At 46.5% G+C, this 26,330-nt stretch overlaps 1 protein-coding gene and 1 long non-coding RNA gene across 3 annotated transcripts in view; one reads left to right on the top strand and one right to left on the bottom strand.

Moving 5' to 3' along the window:
• Positions 1 to 26,330, top strand: part of CCDC50 (coiled-coil domain containing 50) — a 411,626-nt gene that overhangs the window by 278,423 nt on the left and 106,873 nt on the right. Inside the window, exons 6-7 of one of the 2 annotated variants that reach the window (XM_069617440.1) lie at positions 3,121 to 3,642; positions 14,377 to 14,492. In XM_069617440.1, the coding sequence (XP_069473541.1) occupies positions 3,121 to 3,642; positions 14,377 to 14,492 (638 nt within the window). The remainder of the gene's footprint in view (positions 1 to 3,120; positions 3,643 to 14,376; positions 14,493 to 26,330) is intronic. The other variant, XM_069617441.1, reaches the window with a different exon arrangement.
• LOC138491116 (uncharacterized) overlaps positions 24,864 to 26,330 on the bottom strand; it is a 250,141-nt gene continuing 248,674 nt past the window's right edge. The window contains exon 3 of the long non-coding RNA XR_011275957.1: positions 24,864 to 25,979. This is a non-coding gene — a long non-coding RNA (uncharacterized lncRNA). The remainder of the gene's footprint in view (positions 25,980 to 26,330) is intronic.

The raw sequence follows: 26,330 nt of genomic DNA, 5'->3' as shown, positions 1-26,330 counted from the left end.
CTGTTTTCCGGGTTGCGAGGAGCTACAGGAGGGAGTCCTGTGAACGGAGAGGGAACAGCAGACGCAAGGCTTACCCGGTGAGGCTACATGCTGGTGGCAACCCCAGAGCGCTTCTTACCAGTTCATGTGTCTCGGGCATCTAGTTGGAAAACAGCTCTCGCTTAGGAGTGAAAATTATCCTGAAGTTTAGTTTGAATACTCAATCGTTGAAAAATCAGCGAACGCAGCACTCGCAGGTGAGTGAAAGTGGTCCTCAAAGCAAACTTGAATTTTGAACCACTGAAACACTGTAAAGCAAAGCTAATTGACTATACTATTAGATGTGTAAATCTACGGCACACCTAACCACCTAATGGGGTAATATTGTGGGAAAACAATGCCTACAAGTATTGCCGAAGGCAGGTACAAATTAACCAATATTGCCAACAAGAATATGTATTGCCAACAAGCAAAAGAAGCAAGCAAAAGATTTGTAAATGGTGCAACCTGTTGCCTATATTTTATACAACATAGGGTAAATGTTGGTGTAGACTCACTTTGCCAAAGCCAAGCGAGACAGAGAAAGACTGTCGGTGTTTGGTTGCTGCTGTAGTGGGAAAACGAGAGTGATAAAAAGAGGCTGCCCTTCTGGAAAAGATATTCAGAAGGAGAGAAGCATTATTTATCGAAGAGTATTAAGGTGCATAAATGTGAAACTTGCCTTCCCTAAAGAACTGTTAAGAGTTGAAACTGAAATATGTTGAATACTGCAAAGCTGTTGTGAACCGCTCATCACTTGACCTTAGCCATAAAAGCAATTGTTGTGAAATACTGTTCAGGCAGGGGAGTATAACCGAATGGTGAACCTTTTGAAATTAGTGGGTGGGCCTGGTTTGTTTATTTATAAAGCGCTCCTCACCCGTAGGTATCTGGCATGGGAGTAATTCAGGTGGAAGTTGAAATACTACAAAGTGGTTTTGGACACTTTATGTGCTTGTGTTGCTGAAGAAAGGAGCCTTTGTAAAGCTTTCAAGGAGTTGTGCTTCTTTTAAACTTATCAGTTGTGGCAAATCATCCTGACCAAGACACTTATTGTTGCTATGATGAATTAAGAAATTGTTCTTTATCTGAAGAAGAGCCTTGTGTTTACTTTGTTTAAACATCAGAGTATTGCAACTTTTTGTTGAAGAATTGAACTTGCAGAGCACTGTGTTGGAACGTTTGTTTTAGACAAGGATTTCCATATTGTCTTTTCTTGAACTGTGAAGCAGAAACCTGGGGAAGGGGACTCCTCCCCAGATTCTACAATTGTGGTTACAATCATTATTGCTTTGAACTGCCATGCATGTCCTTATTCATTTGTTGTATGCATAAGTGTGAGGGACAGATATGCTTTATTAGAGTGTTTCCTTTAGTTATTTTAGGCAGGGGAATCCTCATCGGGGTAGGGATAGTGAGGCCCTTATACAACCTTGTTATAATAATTAAAATGGCATTTGTTGAGAACCTTAGAAAGTGGTCCGTCCGCCTCACACTTCTGACCACTCACAATATGTGGCTGTATAATCCAAGTAACTATATTCGGGCCTTGGCCTGTTAGCTTGTAAATCCACGTGTCCACCATCTAGACACCTCTCCCCTTCCACCTACCTCCAAGCATGCATGGCCACTCAGTGGGGCATAGCTCATTCTCATTTCCGTGGGGAAGTGGCTGTACTGTGATGCATACCTCAAGTTGGGGGTCGGGGGGAGCTCTTTACCCCATGATTACGTGGCTTCATCATTGAGAAGTCTTTGCTTGATACCGGTTACCAAACTTGCCTGCATGATGGCAAGGGTGCAAGAAAAAGTTTAATTTGTGACTTACCACACTAAAGCTAAACAATTTGTCCACAAACGAAAACCAAATTGAAATATCATGCTTCGACCAAGGGTTCATTCATTAATTTGATTCCAGCAAGGTTTTAATATAGTGGTTAGTTAAAAAGGTACATATCTTCCTCTTGTGTATCAAAGTAAGGTGATTTGGCAAACACCTGTGTCACCCAAACAATGAGCTTCAAGATGCAACTTTTTGAAAAACAAGTCTGGTCCCTAATCCTGAACCGTTGTATTGAAGGAGGACTGTTGGAGCTGCTCGCTCAAGACCGGACTTGGGGCAAATAGCTTTTCCTGATTTGGGAAGTGGTTCTTACTTCTGATTTTCCCCTCTAGTCCCAGCAATGCCTCCAATTGTACATGGTTCTCGTGTATGCATCACCAAATGTTCCTTTTATTTTCTAAAGCAAAAGGACTTCTTTTGGTTAAGCATTGCTCTTGGTACTTTGTGCTTGATAGGTTTATAACGTGCTGATCGTGTTTTTTTAGGGTACGAACTGGGAGGGAAGTGGGAGCAATCGAAAGACAGGATGATGTAAAGAAATAATTTGATGGGTTGAGGCGGGGGGGTTAATCAGTGGAGCTAAACATAGGAGTTATATGTTCAGAATGTGAGCCCACTGTATTTCCGACATTAAATCTTTCCAATTGACTTGGCAACATTTTCCACCCAAGTAGAAAGAGGAGGGAGGGTTTTGAACGCGAGTTCACCTGGTCACCATTATATTAAACATGTTTTAAGGTTGCTTCCGTTATCTTTTTTTAAATACATTTTGTTTACATATAAATTATCTAAGTTAAATGAGAAAGGTGTGCCATACAAGTTAAACAAAAACCCATGGAACATGCTTAGTTTCATTGTATTTTACAGTTGTGAGTGTTGGGTTCACAGGAAGTGTGTAAATCATATTTTTGTGACCTGTCCAAGAAGAATGATCACCAAGCAGACAGTCTTCCTGCGTTGAGCATTCTTTTAAGTAAGGTGGAGATGGGATTCGGAGAAGATTCCATTATTAACAGCCTCTTATTTTCTTTTTCACATTATATGGTGAACCCACAGGAACACCTAATTACCAATGTATTTTCTTTGCCGTAATGTGCATGCCTCTGTTTGTCGTTACCATGCATGTTGCTCATCAATACCCATGTTTAACTCATGTGCTTTACCATGCCACTCGTTTGCTCATTGTGCTTTGTCCCTTTTGCATTTTGTTGTACTAACCTGCACCCTTGTTTACTGCATTCCCATCCCAAACGGCTCAGCCTCCTCGAGGGGAAGGCACAATGAACGCCATGCTGATTATGTCCAGTCCCACCGCACCAAGAGTGGGGAACCACCAGAAAGGTCAAAGGATGATTGCAAGTGCCCACAGCCTGCGGTCTCTCCTGATACCCATCGGCATGGACGGGTAGTCTCAGACCGCTCTAGGAGGCACTCTGATGATACTGCTGAGAGAGATGGTCTGCGCCACAGAGATCAGGATAGGTCCTCAACGAGGAAGGAGCGGCCTCAAAGACCACCTGCTCCTAGGTCGCATAGAGACGCTGATAGGCACCATAGTCCCAAAGGGCAGGAACATTCAGAAGAGCATCTCTCTGGGAGGTGCCAGGCTTCGCGGAGTCAGGAGAGGTCTCCTCCAAGGAGGTCAATTGATACTAAAGTCCACAAATCGAAAGAACGAGAGCACAACAGAGCTGATCACTGGGAACCCAAGCAAATGAGTCATGCGCCCAGGAGCCCCTCTCCCTACAATGACACGAACGCAGGTCGCCACAGGGACGCAGGTAATGCTGGATGGAAGGATCTGCTTGTGGGATGAATGCCGAGTGTTGCTGCTGCTTCTGCTTGGCCTTCTGTCCTGGGAACTTCAGCTTCCTGCTTCTTCACTCTGAGGCTGTGTTCACTAACCTGGCACCGCCATCTGAAAGTCTTTTCCCAACTCTTCAGTAAATGATCTTTCAGCTTTTTTCAAACACTACTCTTGCTTCTTCCCTGGTGTGCTTCTCTTTCCTGTGTTTAAGACTTTCAAAGTCTTTGCTGGGTGAACATGGTTAATCTTCCACTAGTGAATCAAGATAGAATGGTTGGAAACAAAAGGCTGCACTGTGATAATGGTATTCTGACTCTGTGATGTTCACCTAACAGGTTTACTTCACAGCATGTTAGCAGCTGGGAAATTAATACAATCCTGATCTTCTCCCCTGCTGAATAAATGTTGTTCATTTTCTGCAAAGAGGTTTGCCGTACAAGGGTCTGCATAGGCTCGCAAATCTTGGAAACATTTGGAGAGTTAAACATGTGTCGCTTTTAGTTTCCTGGTGACCTGAAATATGATCAAGGATGAGGATGCCTCATCGCTCTCTCCTCTCTCCTCTCTCCTCTCTTTAGAATGAGCTTAGGCGGCCTCAGGATGATGGCGTATAGCTGGACTCGATTTACACAGTACTGCCCGCTTAACACTAGGGATCAGGAGCACCTGCATAAGCAGTCACCACTCAGTGGTCCATATTCCTGAGCACCCTGGGTATCCGTAACAGAATGGTCTCTAGCCAAGATTGACTTTCTCCATTGTTCATAAGTACTGGGTCATTCCTTCAGGCCAAATGGGAGCTTGGAATATTTTGCTAAAATTATTCATAATTCTCTTTCCATAGCAATAACAAATGACCCGATTACATTTTTCCATAAACCAGTCTTCGTAGGTCATTGTAATGGTACCCTTATCAGGATACCAGCCACCCAGCACCTACAATGCACTGCTAGGTTTGTTACTTACGTTCTAGCTTCTGCTTGTCTTCAGAGGATCACAAAACACTTATAACCTATTTAAGCATGATATTTACTCAGTAGTTCCACTCTCAGTAGTTTAATTCGGTTTGCTATAGGCATTTTTTTACTTTTTATTTTATAGTCTGAGTGGAATCTCCATATCATCCCTGCTTTAAGTGTTTTGCCAAGGTAGGCTGAGAAGATGGGCACCCAGTGGCTTAATGCAAGCACTGCAGAAACGTAACTTATTTTAATTCTTCTTAACGCGCCAATCGCCCGCAGGCCTCAAGGCTCACACAACACACAAACCAGACAGACAATCAAAGAGGGCACAGGAATCCAGAGAGAAATAAAAACTCTAAGGGGCCGTAAAAAGAAAAGTCTTGAGCTTCTTTTTAAAATCGGGAAGTGGGATGGAGAGCTTAAGATGCAGGGGAATTAAGTTCCAAATAACGGGGGCCACAACAGCAAACCGTTTTCCCAAATTTGGCAAGATGAAATCTGGGCTGGGTGAGCCTAGCCTGTTCCAGTGGCCTGAGAGGTTGTACAGGTATATGACGATGAATCCGCTCCGTGAGATAGCTTGGTGCTTGATCAAACACTTAAAGGTAAGTGTAAGGATCTTGAAAGAGATCCAGTGCTTAATGGGCAGCCAGTGCAGTTTTTGTCTGGCTTCAGTAGTTGAATGCTGTTTGGAAGACCCAGAACTGCTCTGACCGCGCCATTTTGTGTAATCTAAAGGGTGGCTAGGTTGGATTGGGCAGAGCCTGCTAGAAGACTGTTATAATAATCTAGCCTCCACTTAACCAAAGCCTGTGCTAGGATGGACATATTACTAACAGACAGAAAGGGGCGAGGGAGCCAAGCTGCTTGTTAATCCAACCGCATGAGGCCCAAGTCTTGGACACATGAGGTTTCATGGTAAGTTCTGCATCAATGGTAATACCAACGTTTTAACAGTCTGAACCACTGGGATAGATATATTGGCAATAGAGAAAGCTGCATATTCGGGGGAAAGATTTATCAACATATGCCAAGAAGCGGCGACGAGAATCTCCGTTTCTTTCGGTGTTTAAGGCCATAGAATTCTGCATCATCCAAGAGTGAATGAGGGTGTAGATGGCACTAGTAGCATCAGAGTCCACAGAATACACACACCCGACAATTCAAGGATGACCTTGGTGTCATCAGCATAATTAGTATACAAGACACCCAGGTCATCAAGCAGCAGGAGCAAAGGTAGAATATAAATGTTGAAAAGTGTCGGAACCCTGGAGAACACCCTGTGTTTAGAGTGGGAGAGGATGAAGCATTGTGAATAACACTAGCATTACGTAAGCCCTGAAAGGAGACCAGCCATTGAGTAGTTAAGTCAGTACAGCCAACCAGAGATTTGAGACTAGCTGCCACTATCTCTTGGTCAACCAAATCGAAAGCGGCTGAAAGATCCAGCAACATGTGCTGGATGACCGCGATCGATAATGGCCGCCAAGTTGGACTTTAAGTCAAGCATGGCTGTCTCAGTACCATGTCGGGCACGATAGCCTTATTGGCGAGGCCCCGGGATGGCATGTTCCTCGATGATTCGTTTTAGTTGAAGGTAAGCCACCTGATCCATCACCTTGAGCAAGAACGTAACATTCGTGATTGGGCGGTAATGTTTGGGCAGAAGTGGGTCAAGATTGTCCTTCTTAAGAAGCGATGTGATCCATGCGTCTTTAAGATCAGTTGGTACCCGACCCTCAAGGGAGGACTGATTGATCTATTTGGTTATCCAAGGGCCGATGATATCGAGGCACTTGACTAATAGACGAGCGGGACAGGCATCACCCTTGCATGTAGTTGCCTTCATTTCAAGAATAATCTTGGTTACTTCAGCCACTGTGCAGGGGGTGAAGGAAAAAGACAACTTCGGGGTGGGGGGGGACTCGGGAGTGACGGCGCGTGGAGCAGAAGCAGTTGTTGGACTGCTGGTAAAGTCTGCTTAGAGCTGGGTTGTTCAGATGGAGAATCGGTGCCCAGAAAACCAGACACCTGCAAGGGTGCTAAAGTCAGAACAACCTGTGTGACATTAATCTGAGATGAAGCACTATCCTCCAAGTGAGAGGCAACTTTCGCAGAAAAGGGGTCGTGTATAGTTTGTAGCGTCTTGCAGTGCCTTGATATTAGTTTCTATGTTGGAGTTCAAGACCCGAAGGATAGAAAACGACTCTTTAGAGCTCGATTTAGCTGGAAAAATTGTTGTAATATGAGGATTTGTCCAAAATAACAGCAGCCTTGAATTTTTCAACTGCGCATTTATACTTGGCCAGAAGTGCATGCTCTGCCGTTCGCCTAGCATGCCTGCGGCTGAGAATATCCTCATTAAACCGATGCTTGGTCAAAGTTTCATGCTTAATATGTCTAGACGAGAGAGGGGCAGGATACTCAACGATGGACTCGAGTGGATTTCATGTGGGCTGAGATGGCCACCTAACTATCAAGGTTCTGGATGTTTCCCAGTCTGTATTCAAGCTCCTGTGACAACCTCTGAGGCGTGACTTTTTTAAATTATCTGACCGTAATCCGTTATCTAGGGTTGGCGTCAACACTCACCCATGCAGCATGATGGAATAGGTGAGCTGGGAATGGTCAGACCAGGGATATAGTTATTAGCCATAGTAGAAGCAGAAACTCGATGTAAGAGAACCCAATCAACGATATAACCCCCGAAATGTGTAGGATTAGAAACTTGTTGAATATAGCCAGTGACAGCAAGAGCAACCACCAATGACTGAGCAACTCTGTCAGTGGGCACATTTGCCCAGAGGTTAAGATTACCCATTAGAACCACAGGGGCTTTACGTCCAGTGACCTTACTGAGCAAATGTAAGAGTTGTTCCTCAAACATAGGAGGAATTCTGGGTGGGCGATATATAAGAACAACCGTAACAGTGATGTTATCGTTGATCCTTATCTTGACCGTCAAGGATTCACATTCATCTAATGGCTCGTGAGGTGCGAGATGATACTGGAACTTGTCTTTTAAAAAAGAGGGCTACACCACCTCCTTTAGTATCCTTGCGGCCAGCCCTTAACAAGACATAACCTGGGGGGGAAGAGCCAGTGTAGCCTCATTAGATATGCTATCATTGAGGCGGTATTTAGAACTTGATGTAGAAGGAATCGGTACTGTTAGTCCAAAATGGCAGCAGCGGGGGGTCCCTTTGCGCACTCTTCTGAAGGGAAGAGGTCTGAGCATTATACTTCCAACTATATGCCCTAATCTGAAGATCTAGGGGCTTCTATCTACACTTCTGCTTCAAATCGCTCACGCTCTGATACAACAGCTGTTGTGGCCTCCTGAACCAGTTCCCGTTTGTTGGTAGGGTGTCCGTCTGTGATAAGGCTAATTATTTTCACTGTTAAAACGCTCATTTTGGGAGACTCATGACATCATTTTGGTATTGGAGCATAGCACCATCAAGGTGTCTGTTAAGAGTTGCAACCGTTTCTTGGCCAACTGCCCTTATTCCCTGATCTGCAGCAGCGCTGCATGACTGGGGGTTTAACTTCAGACTGGACAGCTCTCAAGTCAAACCGCTCAGAAGTAATGCAGGCTTTGAGGGGATTGGGTCCTCCGACGTATTCCATATCTATGACCAGTAATGTCCACAGCTGTGCTGCTTCGGAAAATCTTTGGTGTCTGCGTCCTGCGTCGATGACGTCGATGCGCCGTCCCCGAGGACCTCCTCCGACGGCCAACGTCACCCGATGTGATAAGTAGGACGCACAACGCCCATAGCCTCAGTTCTGTTTTTTCCGCGAACGTGTTCGCTTCGTGAATCTCGGTATGCCTCGACTCTTTGGAGTTTGCTGTTTTCTTCTCGGTTCGTTGAACCTGTTCGATTTTTTTTTTTGTGTGTGAAGACCTGTTCGTGGCGATGTCTACTTCGTCTTCAACCCCGCTTCCGGGCGTCAAGAAATGCGGGGACTGTGGGTCCAAGATGTCGGTCACGGACTCGCACAACACCTGCTTCTGGTGCCTCAGGGAGGCCCACGATACGGACGACTGTGTCGACTGCCAGTCGCTCACGGCACAGGCCTTGCGGGAACGCAAGAAGAAGCTGTCGGTAGGTCGGGTGTCTAGGTCCCAGAAGTCGAGGTCTGTGGGGCTTTCGACGGATGACTCGAGGGGTGACTCTCATCGTCGGAAGTCCAGTGGGCCTCCTTCCAGGAGTCGGTCTCGCCACTCCTTTGCCTCTTCGAGGCATTCCCGGAAGCGCTGGCATCGGTCGCCTTCCCCGTCCTCTTCGGAGGACTCCTCCAGTCGGCGGGTCGCTTATCCCTCCATGCAAGCGACACCGGAGGAATGGGCTTCCTTCGGGAGGCAGATGCTAGCGATTCTTGAATCGCAGGGCACTGGTCCGTCCGCGCCTCCGAGTGGGGTCGGTCGGCACCGGTCGAGAGACACCGCTCGTACGCCTTCGGGCTCGGGTGGTTGGCACGGCTCACGGGAGAGGTCCCGCTCGGACAAGGGTAGCCGTTCTCGCCAGGCCCGTTCCAGGTCCCGGTCCTCGACGCGTTCGAGACCGCGTGATTCTGTGCCGTCTTCGAAGAAGACGTCGACGCCTGTGGTGCCGAGGTTGTCGACGATTTCTCTCGAAGCTCTACCTCCGAGGGGGTTGTCGGCGCCTAGGTCGTCGAGACACGCCAGAGCTCCTGCTTCGAGGCCTGTTTCGATGCTGGCGGCGCTGCAGCTGACGTCTATGCCGTTTCTGTCGGCGCCGACTCGTTTGGCGCCCTCAATGCCTTTCCAGGCGGTGGTGTCGGAGGGGCCCCGTGGAATGGGGTTAGCCCCCAGAAAGGCTCTGGCTAAGGTCAGGGACTGCTTTGGTCCCTAGATGTCTTCCTCTCCACGCCTGGAGTACATTTCACAGGGTGATGAAGGCTCTGATGACGGCTTGGTTACAGTACCAGATGAGCTTATCTCGGGCCATCGCCAGTTTGGTGACCTGAGGCAGTCACTGCATGATGCCGGTGGACTGGGCACCTCTCCGGAGGTGGAGTTCTGTAGGCCGGAGCCTGGCACTCATGCCGATTCTTCAAATCGGCGCCTTATGTCTCGGGTCACCGAGTACTTGGGTTGGTCAGCTCCCCCAGGGGAGTTCGTTCAGGATGATCTCACGGACATCCTTGATCTTGGTCCCCCCCACTGACCCGGTTTTGCCGTTTCATATGGCTCTGGAGAGAAGGGTGGCGGTGGCTTGGACTGCTCTGGAGAGTCTCCCGGCAGTGGGCAAGTCTTTGTTGCAAAAATACCACCCAGCCAGTAGCAACCCCTGCTACTTGTCCAGGCACCCCACTCCGGAGAGTTTGGTGGTGCAGGTGGCTACGGCCCCGGCAAAGCAGGCATCGTATCCTACCATCCCTCCGGATAGGGACGACAAACATTTTAACGGCTGGGCGAAGAAAGTGTTTTCTTCAGGGGGTATGGCGCTTCAGGCAGCCAACTCCATATGTGCCTTGTCTCGTTTCACACACACTCTGTGGAACTGTGTTGCATTAGCGGCTGAACGTATTCCCGAAGGGGACGAACGGGATGGTCTCCTTGCTATGGTTCAGGATGGCAAGGATGCTGTGTGTGAGGCCGTTCAGTCGGGTTTGGACATGGCAGATTCTGTCAGCCGGTCCATGGCTGTGAGCACCATAATACGCAGGTTTGCGTGGTTGCGGAAGTCTGGGTTCGCTCCTGATGTGCAGTCCCGGCTCCTTAACATGCCCTTTGACGGTGAACATCTTTTTAGCAGCAAGGCTGACGAGAGCCTTGAGAGGTTGCAGACCTCCAAAGCTGCAGCGAAGTCGTTGGGTGCTGCAGTTCGCCAACCTCTGCTTTTCGTCCTAGGGGACAGCAATGGAGGGGTGGTTCCTTTCGCTATTACTCGTCCTTCAGTAAAGCGAGAGCAGCTAGCAGTCAAAGAGGCCACTGTAAGAGTGCCAGAGGTGGAAACAAGGGTACTCGAGCGGCCGAGGCCGCTCGGGCAGTTGCCTCTTTGCCCTCAGGCAATGCCGCAGCCGCTACCACTCAGTCATGAGGCCAGGTCCCATGGTTCGCCGGTTGGGGGGAAGGCTGGCGCAGCATCTTGTAGAGTGGCGAGCCATTACTTCAGCTGTGTGGGTTCTGGAGATCTTAACCCACGGCTACTGTCTTCCTTTTCAGCAGAGGCCTCACGACAATCCACCTGGGAACCTCCCTTTGAAGAGTCAGGATCCGCTCCTTGTGCAGGAAATTCAAGCCCTGCTGGAGAAAGGTGCCCTAGAACTGGTGCCTGTAGCGGAGAGGAACAAGGGATGGTATTACCCTTATTTTTTGATTTCGAAGAAAGATGGGGGATTGAGACCCATCATGGACTTGCGCGGTTTGAACAAACTCCTCAGGAAGGACAAGTTCAAGATGGTTACTCTCTCTCAAGTCCTCTAGGTCCTTCAACTTCAGGACTGATTGGTGTCTCTCGACCTCAAGGATGCTTACTTCCATGTGCCGATCCATCCCAAGCACAAGAAGTACCTGAGGTTCGCGGTTGGCGACTTGCACTTTCAGTTTCGGGTCCTGCCGTTCGGATTGACCTCCGCCCCGAGGGTTTTCACCAAGCTCATGGTGGTGGTGGTGGCAGCGCATCTCGGGAAAGGGGGATTCACGTCTACCCCTACCTGGACGATTGGTTGATCAGGGGGAGCGCTCCTGAGCAAGTCCTGGATCATCTGTCCGTCACCTGCCACTCCCTTCACAAGCTGGGCGTCTCCCTCAATTTAAAGAAGTCCCATTTGACACCAATGCAGCGGCTCCAGTACATCGGAGCAGTGCTCGACACATCCCTGGGGCAGTGTTTTTCTCCCCTGGTGAGGGCACTTCACATTCAGCAGATGGTGCAGAAGTTTCAACTTGCCCAGAATCGCCCAGCGTCCGAGTTCTTGAGACTGCTCGGCCTCCTGGCATCCTGCATTCTTCTGGTGCCAGAGGCTCGTCTGCGGATGAGATCCTTGCAGTGGGCACTCAAGCTCCAGTGGTCTCAGTCCTCCGGCAGGCTGTCAGACCCTTTTAAGGTGCCACCCTCGGTCGCCCAGGACCTTCTGTGGTGGGCCGTCAAAGGCAATCTGATGAAGGGGGCCCCATTTTGGCTGCCCTGGCCGGAGGTGACGATCGTGACGGACGCATCCCTCACGGGATGGGGAGCTCATGCTAACGAGTTGAGTCAATGGTCGTTGGTCTCCGTCGGAGTCCACACTCCATATCAATCTGTTGGAGCTGAGGGCCGTCAGGCTTGCCCTGAAGGCTTTTCTGCCGACTGCGAGGAAAGAGTGTCCTGATTCTAACGGACAATACGGTGGCCATGCACTACCTCAACAAAAAGGGTGGGGGGGCAGGGTCACTTCCTCTGTGCAGGGAGGCGATGCAGCTCGAGTTCTGGGCCATCCAGCAGGAAGTTTCGATCTCGGCTGTTCATCTGGCCGGAGACGACAACGAGACGGCGGACGCTCTGAGCAGGCAGAGCACGATCTCGCACGAGTGGGAGCTGGCTCAGGAGATTCTCCTGGAGATCTCCGCCCTTTGGGGGACCCCTCAAGTAGATTTCTTCGCCTCCAGTGTCAACCGGAAGTGCGAAAGTTTTTGCTCGCGGGAATTTCCTCCAAAAGGAGCCTTAGGAGACGCGTTCGTGGTGGAGTGGTCATTCCCACTGCTGTACGCGTTTCCTCCAGTCCCCGTCATCCCGCAAGTACTGCAGAGGTTACGGAGGTCCGGTTCCCGGATGATCCTCATTGCGCCGGCTTGGGCCCAGAGGACGTGGTACCCGGACCTTCTCGACTTGTCCATCTGCCCTCCATGTCGTCTTCCCTACCGAGACGATTTGCTCTCAAGGGAGGGGGGGGGAGGTCAGGTTCTCCATCCAGATGTCGGATCCCTCAACCTTCACGCTTGGCTTCTGAAAGGTTGAGGTATAAGGATTGGGACCTCCCTGGAGACGTGATGGAGGTGTTGCTTTCGGCCAGAAGGCCCGCAACAAAGTCTCTGTGCCGTTGGAGAAAGTTCTGCAACTGGTGCAGAGTTAAGAATGTGGATCCTTTTGAATGTGACATTCCCATGGTTCTGTCTTTTTTTGCTTTCCTTGGCCCACAGGGGCTTGCAAGTGGGGACCATTAAAGGTTACCTGGCGGCGCTGTCCATCTTTAAGCGCTCATCTGAAGAATGTTCCTATTTTAAGATTCCTTTAATTTCTCCGTTTTTGAAAGGGCTCACTGTGTTCCCTCCGTCACCTTTTCTGGTGCCCGGGTTGGGATTTGAACCTTGTTCTTAAGTTTCCTATGGGTGCTCCGTTTGAGCCTTTACATTCTTTCCCTTTGAGACTGCTAACTCTTAAAACTGTGTTTTTGGTTGCGGTTACTTCTGCTCACAGAGTGAGTGAGTGAGTTACAGGCACTTTCAGTTAAGCCACCCTTCACTGTGTTTCATAAGGACAGGGTTGTCCTTCGTCCTTCTTTTCTTCCGAAGGTAGTTTCGGAATTTCATTTGAGCCAGAAGGTTGTTCTTCCGGCTTTCTATCCTCCTCCACATCCTGGTAAGGAAGAGGAGAGGCTCCATAGGCTTGATCCTAGGAGAGCGTTGAGCTTTTATATTTTGTGCATGTCCCGGGTCAGAGTGGGCGATCAACTTTTCATTGGTTACGCTGGAAAGCGTTTGGGACATGCTGTGACGAAACAGACTTTGTGTCGTTGGATTATTTTAGCCATCTCCGAGTGTTACCGCTTAGCGGGTAAGGACCCTCCGGCTGGCTTGGGGGCCCATTCTACCAGTGGAATGGCTGCGTCTACTGCCCTGCAGAGGGGTGTTCCTATTCGTCACATCTGTGATGCAGCCACCTGGGCTTTAGTACATACTTTTGTACGTCACTACTCCCTCGATTCCATCAGAGGGCAGGATTTGGCCTTTGGCAAGGCAGTCCTATATTCCGCAATTTGATTGGGCATGCTAAATTTGTGTTCTAAATTCTTTTCCCACCTCCTTGCTTGGTACTGCTTTGGGAGTCTGTCATAGATATGGAATACGTCGGAGGACCCAATCCCCTCGAAGAACAAATTACTTTCTTACCTGGTAACGTTCTTTCGATGGGATGGTCCGACTACTTATTCCATATCGCTCCCTCCCTACCTTCCCCACTGCAGAATTTATTTTGCGATTGCAGCTTGCGTTCCGCAAGGCCTTGTGTGTCTGACTGGCAGAAAACTGGTGGCACATGTTCTGGGGGGAAAAAACTATAACTGAGGCTATGGGCGTCGTGTGTCCTACTTATCACATCGGGTGACGTCGGCCGTCGGAGGAGGTACTCGGGGACGGTGCATCGAAGCAGCACAGCTGTGGACATTACCTGTCATAGATATGGAATACGTCGTCGGACCATCCCATCGAAAGAACATTACTAGGTAAGAAAGTAACTTGTTCTTTGGGCACTTGTTCCATCACATTGTCACATGAATCTGTCGAAGGGTCACGCATGCACACGCACACACCAACCATTCTTGTTCAACAAACTTCTATGGCTTGTAAATGTTTCTAACACAATCCCAACTCTTCAATCCACGCCAGCGGTAACAATCAAAGACCTGCTGGTGTTTAGAATTCTGCCTGGTTAGGACTAATCTTGTAACCTATTCCTTCTGTTATGCCCTCTCCCCACACCCCCCTATAACTACCATCATGTTTTTTCATGTTCCAGGCATGAGGACGAGAGGCTCACGAGATGTTGCGCATGTCAAACCCCGGGTAGTAGTTGACGACCTGCAGCTCGATGATGCCGCTATCGCCAGACGCCTGCAAGAAGAAGAGCTACGGGTGATTAAAGCGCTTTCCTTTTATGGTGGAAAAATATCTTTATTCCCAAAAATGGCAGGATTTTGAATCTTCAGATTGATTTCTAAAGTCTTTTTTGTCATTATTTCATTTGTATGGGCTTAATTGGATTTACAGACAGTCCTGTTTCATCTCTTCCCACAGGTACAGAAACATGCTGCAATATTGCCATAAGCCATATACTGATATAAAGGATTTTAAGACAAAGGTGCATAGAAGGGTTTGGTACGGGGCAGCACTTGCGTGCATCCTCCCTTCTCTGTCCTAGCCTCTTTCACCATTTAAATGTATTTATTGGTCATTTCTAATGCACCTATACACAAGTGTTGTCAAATGTGTTCTCTTCATTCATCTGCCAACTGGTGAAAATTGTAACCTTTCTTTTTTCTCAAATATTGAATCACACCAGAGCTCACCGATATTAGTCAGCTCATCACATGCCCTGGGATCTAATGTGTATACGTAATAAGCGAGGAGGGTGAACAAATAATTGCACATGTAAAAGACCAAAGGTGTTACTTCAATCAATAATAGTTCTTATAGCTGTTTTAGACCAACAGCCCACTAAGATCACATTCCTATGAAGCGATTCATTGCAGATTCCTGCAACTTCTCCAATCCCCTATGGAACAGTACTCCGTTTATCAACCATCGAAGCAGAAAGGTCCCTGTATGGTCCAGTACCTAATGGGGACACAGAGTTCTGGGGCTCGTGCTCAATCTGCTGAGCTTTCTTACCAGTTTTTTGGCAGAGTACACTATAAATTATGCAACCATCAATATGTTTAATATTTTCAATGTTCAGCAGTGGGATACTAAAAAATCTCTTAAAATTATTTTCCACACACAGTTTGACACCAGACACGCCTTTATCCCAGGTTTTTATCCTCATTACCCATCAACCAGACCCAAATGGGTGTTCAATTTGAAGGTCACGTCTTGTGGTTCTTTAACGACACGTCTACGTTTTCTTCACACAAAACGTTGACCAGAAGAGATTTGGACATTCTGCTCATGGTTATCTGATCCCCACCAGAATCTGTTGGATAGTGAGAATGTGATCTCTAGCTTTCCATAGGCTGTGGCTAGCTCTGGATGGTGTCCTAGTGGTGGGTTGCCCTTGCAATGGTGTAGGGGTCTGCTGTGATGGCTTGATTTAGGCATCTGCTGTGATGGCTTGATTTAGGCATCTGCTGTGATGGCTTGTCTTTCCTTAGATTTCCTTTACGCTTCCCTGTGGATTTACTGTACTTGAGAGCGGCATTTGCATCTTTATAGCCCAAACCCGCAACCTCACCAATGATGGCAGCCACTATTTATGCCCTAAATTGTCTCCGATACACTGCCAGTGCAATGGTGCGAGGCGCAATAAGTTCTGTTGGGTGTCTCCATGGCATTAAACTGGGGTGTTGAAGAACTTGGAGCATAAGCTTTCGGGCATGCACCATAGTCCAAGCATTGCTGGACGGAAGCTTAGAGGGTCACCTGAAGGCAAGCAAGCAGCCAAATAAATGTTGGAGAAGGTTCCAGGTAAGAAGAGGTGGGTTTTGTACATCTCTGCATCTTGCTTTGTGACTGTGGGGAAGCAAACTTTTCTACCAGAATTTAAAATCGTCTGGAAGAAGTGATAACTTATCACTTCCGGTAATGTAGCACCTGCACCCGGCATAGACATACCATGCTTATGAAACACGTCAAAAAGGGAACTGAAATGTAAACTCTTCAAAATAGAGCACTGCACTGTGGTGAATGAGCGCAATATAGCAATGTGTACACAGCCTGCAGGTCACAGTAGGGTTGTTCAGCCGCTCATCTTGCGACTAAAGTGAAATGTTCGGTTACACTGTTCTACAGTATGGCAGAAAAAGCTGTATCTAGAACTCATTACTTTTTTGCCAGTCTTGCCTGCTTGCAGACATTCCATGTTCTACTTCTTTCCACTACATTGCAGTACAGTCTGAGGGGAAACTCTTTCCCAAGGTGCGCTGCCTTTGGCTTTCGTGTTGGTAAGGGACTTTTGCTGCACTCTGTAATCTCAGAAGTGCTGAGCTCCAATTCAGTTGTGTGTGAATGCTTTGCGTTCCCTTCTGCCCAACTGATGCCAGTGCCTTCTCTCTAGTTACTAGGCCTGGAATGTCCAGAGACTGCTGGGTAGAAAGTCCTAATCTGAGGCACCACCTGTTGCTCTGGGCGAGTAATCTTGCCCTATTGTCTTTGCGTGCCCTACGGTTGGTAACAGCGATGCTTTGTAACTGAATTCTAGTTCGGGACAGACCCCTATTCCCTGGACAAGATGCCCTGCATTGAAAGCCCTATAGAATGGTCACGGCTAAACTTTGTTTTAATGGATAGGGATGCATTATCATGGTTACTACCTGCTCAGGATGCCCGGGGCAATGGAGACCAAGACCATTGTTTAACACTTTGCCTGAGAGACATGGCTCCTTTCACCTGCTATGTACAATCCCAGGAAGGCGAGGCAGTGGTCGCCCTATTGATTGGGTGGCCACCAGATGGTTGTAAACCAGGCTCCCAAACAAAAATCCTTAATTCTAATTTTGAATTAATGTTCATTAAATATGTGCATATAAAAAACAATATTCCTAAAATTTAGGAGTTTGCACCCAACCATTGTCAATTGTTGGCTAGAGTTCCAAAGCCGCAGAGAAAATGTCTCAAACCAAAGAGGACCAGGAAGAAGCTCTGCTGCGTCATCTGATCAAGACAACTGATGCTTCAGCTCTACTAGGATCTATATATCCCGCATTTCCCGAAGATCAGAGGAAACTGAGAGGTCCAGGGGACAGCACTTGGTTGGAAGCCTCCAAGATTCCTGTGCTTCCAAAAGACTCCCTGCTGCTTGATCCTGCACTGCCTAATGAGAGGTTGGGAATATTGGATGACCAGAATGCAGATGTTGCAGAGGTCTAGCTTTAGAAGAACTACATAAAGCTTAAGGCTCGTGCATTAATCACACCTGGGGCTTTCTTGAACCCCATGCTTACTTGACTTATGCCATCGACCTGCACCTCCCAGTAAATGGACCAGCGATGTACTTGATCAGACAGCCAACCCAACTCCACCATCAATCCACCTTGCCTCCAATCCAACGTCATCCTCTGCAGTGGCTCCAAAGTCAAGATCCTGTCGTCTTTTTCACCACATGAGGCCTCACTCCCCAACCCAGACTCTACTACTGGTGGACATTAGCTTTTCCAGACTATTTCCAGAGTCTTTAAAGTTAGTGGTTGATATTGTGTAACCACAAGGGCAGACCTTTGGTACTCTACCATTAACCGTAATATCTGTGGGAGACTTTATTCTAATAAACTCTATTCTGGGAATTCTGAACCTGAACTGGTCATCCTGGCACCAGTGGACCTCGCCCTTGAACTTGCACTGTTCCAAATACACTGCAGTGACCTGCTTTTACTTTTTTTTCGTAACTGCACAGTTGACCGATATATTGTGACTGCTATATTGTAGGTACATTCTGTTATCAAATGTATGTGTCGCGCTGCACCTTTAACACCTTCCGAGAGATTAACCTGCTTGTTCCATCACATTTATCACTGAGTCGGGTGGAATTGTGGGAACAATAGTGTGTTTGTGTGGTTTTTTTCGGTCCGAGGAGGGGGCTGGGTCTGTCTAGTCCCAATCCACATCCCTGGAGCCTAAATGTCTGTTGCTCGGCAGATGTTGTGGCCAGTTGCAACCCATGATTGGATGGTGCATACAGTGGGCCTGGGCTTGCCCCTCTGCCTACATCTTGACTAAAGGTACGGTCCCTGAAGCTATTCAACAAATCCTAGTTTGATCCAATACCACTACGCAGAAGTGCAACCCACTGACGCCTCTAAACCCAACCACCATCCACTCCAGTGCTGTCCCGGAGAAGCCCTGCTCCTCTATCCTCGTCTCAAGAAGGCCCTCATTGGTACTTCAACCCCTGAACCGGTGGGAAAAACCACTCGCAACCCATGCTCAAAGATGCATAACTTTACGTCCTTAGGAATTTTTCTGGACCATGTGGACTGATTAGCCCTTCTCTATTCCCAGTGGATCCTTGGTATGTAGAGGAATCTTCAACTTGTGTAACAAGACGCCTGCTCCTATATTTTCAGCCACCTTGATCACCTATTGAAGATAGCTTGCTGCAGCCTGGCTGTGGTGACTTCTCTTGCAATCCATATTCTTTGCATCAAAGACGTGTCCTGGCATCGCCAGCTCCACAAAAGTCTTCATCTTGTCTCCATTTGGGTGTTCAGCTAGAAGGTGCCGGGAACCAAAATCTAAGCAACGCGACTGAAATGAAATCTCACATCCGAAAGTGACCTCTTCATCTGCGACCCCATGGCCTCCATCAACTGGCCCCTGTACAGAAGATTGTGTCCCCAACAGATTCTGCAATCTTTGCAGCTAGTGCTCTAGATACGTTTTTGAAGTAGGAGTATTTTACTCTCTATTTCTTTTAAGTTGGGAGTAAAATGATTTTAAGTGAGTACAAAAGTTAGTCCCATTCTTAAGGAGTATTTAATAAGTGAGTAATACGGTTTTAAATGTAAAACAAATGTTTAGTAACAAATATTTCTTTGTACCAAGTTATTCAAGCACATTATTTTTACCTCTTCAGTTTAGGCAGTAATAGTGGAGTGTCTTCTTGTGGCATAATGCATACTACTGGGCCAAACATCTCTGTGGAGCTGTGTGGATGGAGAAGGGGGGAAAGGCTCCTATGTGTCTTTCCCTCCTTTTTGTTGGGGGTATTTTTACTCCCTAGTTTTATATTTTACGCCTATTCTTTCCTGGAGTAAAAGTGCCTGATACACCCCTAATCTCTGGGGTTGTATGCAGTGATCTCTGGAGTCATGGTGGCAAGATAACAATCCTGTTCCCTCCCTTTCCACCCCCACCCCCCTTTCTTCGTAGGATTACATGGGTGTAAAGGCCTGTGCCTAAATCACTGTTTCCTGACTTTGTTCATTGGAGTCCTGGTCAAGGATCCCTTCCGAGGCCGATCCTAGTGTCTGGGATTGAGTGAGATCACTTACCCTTTTTGACTTTTTTTATCATAACCACTGGCATCGTCCAGCCTCTAAGTAAATCTACCTGAAAAGTGGAACTTTGGAACTGGTGACTTTAGTGCACAAGTCCCCAAACCATCTTGGCGCTGGACACCCTTAGTGTTAGGAAAACTCCTCTGTGTTTATTCTACATCATCTTTACGGTATTCCATGCATCTGAGTACTTGCCTGTGTCTTACTGGCTATTGAATCATATGCTTTCTTTCTTCTAAGGGTGAATGCATGCATCTGAGTACTTGCCTGTGTTTCACTGGCTATTGAATCATATGCTTTCTTTCTTCTAAGGGTGAATGCATGCATCTGAGTACTTGCCTGTGTTTCACTGGCTATTGAATCATATGCTTTCTTTCTTCTAAGGGTGAATGCATGCATCTGAGAACTTGCCTGTGTTTCACTGGCTATTGAATCATATGCTTTCTTTCTTCTAAGGGTGAATGCATGCATCTGAGTACTTGCCTGTGTTTCACTGGCTATTGAATCATATGCTTTCTTTCTTCTAAGGGTGAATGCATGCATCTGAGTACTTGCCTGCGTTTCACTGGCTATTGAATCATATGCTTTCTTTCTTCTAAGGGTGAATGCATGCATCTGAGTACTTGCCTGTGTTTCACTGGCTATTGAATCATATGCTTTCTTTCTTCTAAGGGTGAATGCATGCATCTGAGTACTTGCCTGTGTTTCACTGGCTATTGAATCATATGCTTTCTTTCTTCTAAGGGTGAATGCATGCATCTGAGTACTTGCCTGCGTTTCACTGGCTATTGAATCATATGCTTTCTTTCTTCTAAGGGTGAATGCATGCATCTGTTTTATAGTAAGTGAATGACAATACCTGCCTAGAGGTTTTACTTGCTTAGGGTTTATTTGACAGACCTAATAAATCATTGAGTCTAAGCCTTGCTGCTCTGCTACCTTGCCTGGATTGGGTTTGGCTAGATCCCAGTGTCGCACTGTTCACCATAATAGGCTAGCCTCCCAGAATCCACCCCAGGGTTGATTTTGGAAATACATCTGAATGCAAAGGTCATCCAGCTGTCCAGAGTACTGACCTGTAGACTAGCCGGGTTCTATGAATGTTTTTTTATTTATTTTTTATAACTTTTTATTTACTGGTTGATTTTGCACCAAATATCTGCATATATTTGGGGCAAAAACCATTTAAATAACTTCAATGATTTCTACTTCGATGAAATCTCCTGCAGGAAAATCTCCCTAGCCGAACCACATCCTGGTGCTATGATATGATAGGTTATTTATAATGCGCTTAATACCCAGAGGTTTCTAAGCGCGGTTCCGGGGATCGCACCTGTGTTGCTCCGTGTCGTCTTGCTTCCAAAGCGAGCGCGTTGTCGGAGTGACCTCTGCACCTGCGACCCCCTGGTATCCCTTTAAGGGAACCAATGCACTAAGTCAGGGGGCCCAGCAGAATTGGAAGCCTCCGAGGTGGGTTTCGGATGGAATCTGAGTAAGGGGGTGAGTTTACATACCTGTTTCTACTCCCCTTCAGTGGAGTTTAACAGTTGCAAAGTTCAAACCCTTCCTCTCCCTTGCCTAGTTGTGAACCCCCCGGCCCCCCCGCACTCCTCCGGACGTCCCTTTTGGTGGTGGGGTTGGGACACGACACCTGAAGAGCTTTGCTTGCTTTGTTCTACAATTCTTGGAACACTTACTCCTTCCTTCATGTTGGGTTTCCCAACACTTGTTCTTCCTTCTTAAGACTTGTACCTCCCTGCAAAAGGCTAACTTTGGGACTTGTGACTCCGTTGGGCACTAGGCCCCATCTCCTTTAGAAGAGAATGCTTTTTTTAAGTGACAGCCTCTTTTTACAAGACCATGTAATTATGTTGTACTGATGTTCAATTACTTACATGATTCTAGATGGTATACTACCCCGTACCTTGTTTTATTCACCTACTTGACTACAGTTACAGTTTTCTAGTGTTCTTACTTGAATCTGATCGGTCTGAAAAGAAAAATGTGTGTGCTCTTAAGCAACAGCACCCCCTGGTGGATATACATATGGTTGTAGTGTATGTTTAGTAGTTAGGCTTACCTGTGGTTAGCAAGAGTTTGTTTCAATACCGGATAAATAATACTGTATTTTTATACGATCTGTCGAACTTGAATTACTAAGCATGCTCTTTGTGTGCTTAAATAAACCCTTCACCACCCTCACACACTCCTACATCTAGGCCTTACTGCTCACTCACGCGACCTCGATACAGTTTGCCTAGACATTAGTGTTTTTCCTGTTCACCAGGATATGGTGACCTCTTAGAATCTGCACAGCGGCTGACCCTGATACTTACTCCCTGCAACCATGGTACACGAATACATGTTGACGTGATTCTGCAAACGATACCCTTTTCCCCTTAACCATACATCACAAATGTAAGCAGAACTTTAAAGATGCAGTATTCTCTACTTTATTTATAATGCACTAAAAATCTAAAAGGCACCAGAGCGCAGAGAAAGTCGAAGAAACCCTAGAAATCCAAAATCGATACGAAAGCCAAAAATCCATAATCGGAACAAAGTCAAGGCAAGAAAACACTATTGTTGGGTTTTACAAAAGTGACTGTCTGTGACAGAACTTGGGGAAGCCCTCCATGGGTGAACAGGCCTACACTTCTTAGGTTTGGCCTGCACTACCCAATGGTATGTTGGTAATGGATGAGTAGCAAGGCTTAGTCTAAGGAGGGAGGAGGGCTGTAGGAGGCACACGTTAATCGGAGGTGCTGTGTGCTGCTTTAGTAAAATGAAAATGCCAAAATGTTGGAGGAAAGTATGACTCCAAATTGAAATACCAAAAAGTGGTTGAAAAGGTTCCATACACCGGAGTGAAAAGGGGAGTGAGTGGGGGAGAATTTGCAAAAAATCCACGTGTCCAGCAAAACAATGATGGGCACTCAGAGTGGACATTTCACACAAAGAAATCTACCCTCTCAACTATCGGTGAAATGGCAAAGTCTTGACCATTGGAAGATTAGAAAAAAGCCAGGGTCAGAAGGGAACCGATTCCATACGGTGGTGCTATAACATCAAAGGTGCCACCACCACAGCGTGCCAAATTAAATCATGGAATCTGTTGCAAAGCTCTGTCACATGGAGGCAGTAACCTGCCTGGTCTATAAAAAGTGATGCTATTCTTGAGATATTGAGGGGCACTGCCGTGAACACATTTATGATGAACAGTAATCACTTTGTGTTTTACTCTAACTGCAACAGGTAGCCGGCGTAGGCGAGAGATCCTGGTGATGGGGAAACATGGGCGACCAACCTTAGCAGTTTTCTGCACCACCTGTACATTTTGAAATCGTCGGTCTAGTTGGCTCCATCAAACAATGCATTACCATAATCCGTTTGGGAGTAGCTCTGAGGGCAAGGCAGCAAAGCACATATCTCTTTTAGTAGATGAAGATGATAACTACATGAACTAATAGCTTTTATAGATCCCGCCATGGACCTTGTTGAGACAATAGTGACCTCAAAGTATTTAACTTTGAGCAAGGTCTTGGTGGAGCAATTGAAAGAGCCATCATTTTCATCGAAGTCTTTTACTGCCCCAACACTACCCTAAATATTCTATCCTTGACAAAGGAAACTGTCCAGCTAGTAGCTTCCGGACTGAAATTGGCGACCGTGATTAGTCTGATCGCCCATGATCTCAAAATCTACAAGATCAAAGGCAGCCAAACGGTCAAGAAGTACAAGGAGAACTGCCTTGTCACGCTCTATAAGCCGAAGAATAGCAGACAGAAGATCAAGTTTCAGTTCCGTGTTGACTTCCTGTAGCCAGACTGGTGTGACCCGAGAAGACCATGTCCATCAATATAACTGCATTTGTTTATCTGCAAGATGATTGAGATGTTTGAGAAGAGGTTTTGTGTTAGTGATCAGCCTGCAGTTGACCGTATTGGTTGCATCCAGTGAATATTTTTAAAACGTGGTGTTATACAAGTATCTTAAACAAAATTGGGAACATATTGTTCTTAAAAGAAGAATTGACAAAAACACACGGCACCGGAATGAGGCGAGTAGTACATTCCTTCATTTGAATAGCTGGACAAAAATCCGTTAACCAGGTGGTAGGCTTTAATATTTTCAGAGCTTTTGCAACCTCCTATTCACCAACTTCTCTAAAATAAAATGCAGGAGGACCAGCAGGGTCTTCGACTGCGCCCTCCGTGCAAACAGAGGTTGACCCAAGAAAAGTGTCAACATCCCATTTATCACAAAGTGCCTGGACTTTGCCGTAAGTTTATTTTGAATGGAATAACACCACTTGATGGTAGGGACAGACAAATTGTTAGTGGGACTCGGTGTCTCAATTTTGCGTAATACAGAGAATAGTTCACGACAGATGTTCTTTGCCTGCACAATACACATATCAAAGTACAATCTTTTGGCATTTGAAATGCCTTACTTATAATTAGATTGTTTCTTTAAGCAAGCAAGGATCAGACTCTTTTGTTTTGCCCCTTTTACGCTCAGCTTTCCACTTGATAATTTATAATAATAATTTGCTATTTATATAGCGCTCTTTTATATAAATCACTTTACATAGGACATATTTACATGTTTTTTTTTCCCCCATTCGAAATTAGTACTCCCTTTATCTACCTTGAAAGGATGAAAGGCTGAACCAACCTTGCTGTGATTTGAACCTGCGATCTGCAGATCAAACATAGATCACAACAGCACGCCCTTAGCCGCTGAGCTATCTTACACTCTATTGTCCTCCATGAACCAAGCTCTTTTCAGTGCGCGTGGACACACTTTCCTTGTAAACAAAGAAGCAAGAGAATCAAAAGCATTGGGCAACTGCTTGTGTATAGCGTTGAGAATAAAATCGTGATTTGTATCTTTTTAAAACCAGTAGTAAGATCAGTGAGAAAAGGTGCCATAGTGGAAGGAGTGATTTTTCTTAGGTTAAACTACATATCATTTTAGGATTAGGCTTGGTTTTAGTCACAGGGCCTACTTGAATGTGAAATGACAGTAGGGAATGTCAGACCAAGAGCAAGGATGAATACCAAAATCAACGGGTGCAAGAATGTTTTTGTTGGTAAGTACCCAGTTTAAAGTGCGACCCTTTAAATGGGTAGGACCTGTAACGTGCTGTAGGAATCCCATTGCTTGTAAGGTTTGAACACAATCGGTGGATTGCTTGTCCTCCATGCCGTTAAATCGAAGATTAAAATCACCAGCGGTGACGCATTTAATGTTGGTAGTGTGTGGGGTCAGAAATGCGAGACACACAGGTAACTTTTTCTGAAGGTTTGCCATTTATTAAATGAAAAGGGGTGAGATAAACGCCCATGTGTCCCTATCCCAACAAGGATGTCCCTGCCTGCCAAACTAAAACTAAAGAAAGATGACGGCGTCCAAAAACACTTTGACCCTCACACTAATAAATACAGCAAAAATATACAAGGAAGGATGTCTTCAGTACAATGAAACCATATAAAAGTTTTAAACTTATAGGTTTTAGAAAGTACTCCTTGTGACCAGGGTTGGGCTCCCTTCCCCGAGATCAATTCAGAAGTACCCTTGGTAAAATTCTGATTCAACAAAGTTCTGTTCAGTTCAACACAAGATGTCTTTTCACTCCACTGTGCCCTTCCACTTGGTAAAGTAAATTTCTTTCCCAAATAATTGTCCAAAACGGAAAGCATATAGAATAGATGACTGTCCTAACACGCTCTGCCAATTGTAAATTAAAACCATAACATGATCTCAAAAACAATTTGCATAAACAAGGTTGCATTAGCAGATGTATTTTAATGTATTCCGGATGTTCGCCAACACGTGCTCGACAAGCGTCTTTTTCACGGCAGTAGTCCGGTACGGATCAAATGTGATCCGCTGTATTCCCTTTTATTAGATGCTTGCAGTATATCAAAGAGATGGCTCATGGCCTGCTTCGAAAAGCCATTCTGAGAGTGTTCACAATAGCCTGATGGCGTTCCAGGTGACACCATGCTGAACAAATACCCACACAACCTGAATCTGGAGTTCTCCGTCTCAACGTGTAACCAGCCTCTGGGGAACTCCGATCACAGCAACACACGGCGATGAGGGGGTCGCCTGCACCGACCTCACAGGCCGCAACCTCTTGCTCCAATCCTGGGGTTCCAAAGGCACGCTCAAAACATGCTAGAATTTACTGCAGAAAATGGCAGCAACAGGTGTAATTGCTCTTCGCCATGGAATACGTCAGAAGCTGGCACCGTGACCTGACAGTCTAACCATGCTTAAAGTAATCTTTCGCCAGTCCAGTCCTGCCTCCAGGCCGCCTCGTCTCTTCTCATACCAGTCTGAGGAATAAAACGTCTGCAGCGGTAAAAACAGGTTTGCGCTTCTCATCTCAAAATGCCCTATGCTGCAAGAAAGAAAGAAAGAAAGAAAGAAAGACAGACATGTTACATGTATTGTAATAAGAGGCTCGCAAACAAGCGTTCAACATGCCCGGGTAATTACACTTCCTATACCTGAACCGTACCCTTGCAACGATACTCGACCGGCTTCAGGCGCGATTTCCCAACGTGTGTGCCAGCCTTACCTGCTGCATTGCTCTACCCTCCCTCCAGCTCGGTTTGTTATTGAATTTCTTAGATGTGCAAATAGTGTTTCCTGATTTGCGCTTGGGGGCTCCACCAAACGCTGTTCTTTGCATTTACATCGGTGCAGGATTTGCAGTAAAGCTGTGTGGGATTATATGAATGGCTGTGGT

This window comes from Ambystoma mexicanum, chromosome 10 (genome assembly GCF_040938575.1).
Source record: "Ambystoma mexicanum isolate Mex_15411 chromosome 10, UKY_AmexF1_1, whole genome shotgun sequence".
In the NCBI taxonomy this organism is placed as follows: Eukaryota; Metazoa; Chordata; class Amphibia; order Caudata; family Ambystomatidae; genus Ambystoma; species Ambystoma mexicanum.
This window is presented reverse-complemented; position numbering and strand designations above follow the sequence as displayed.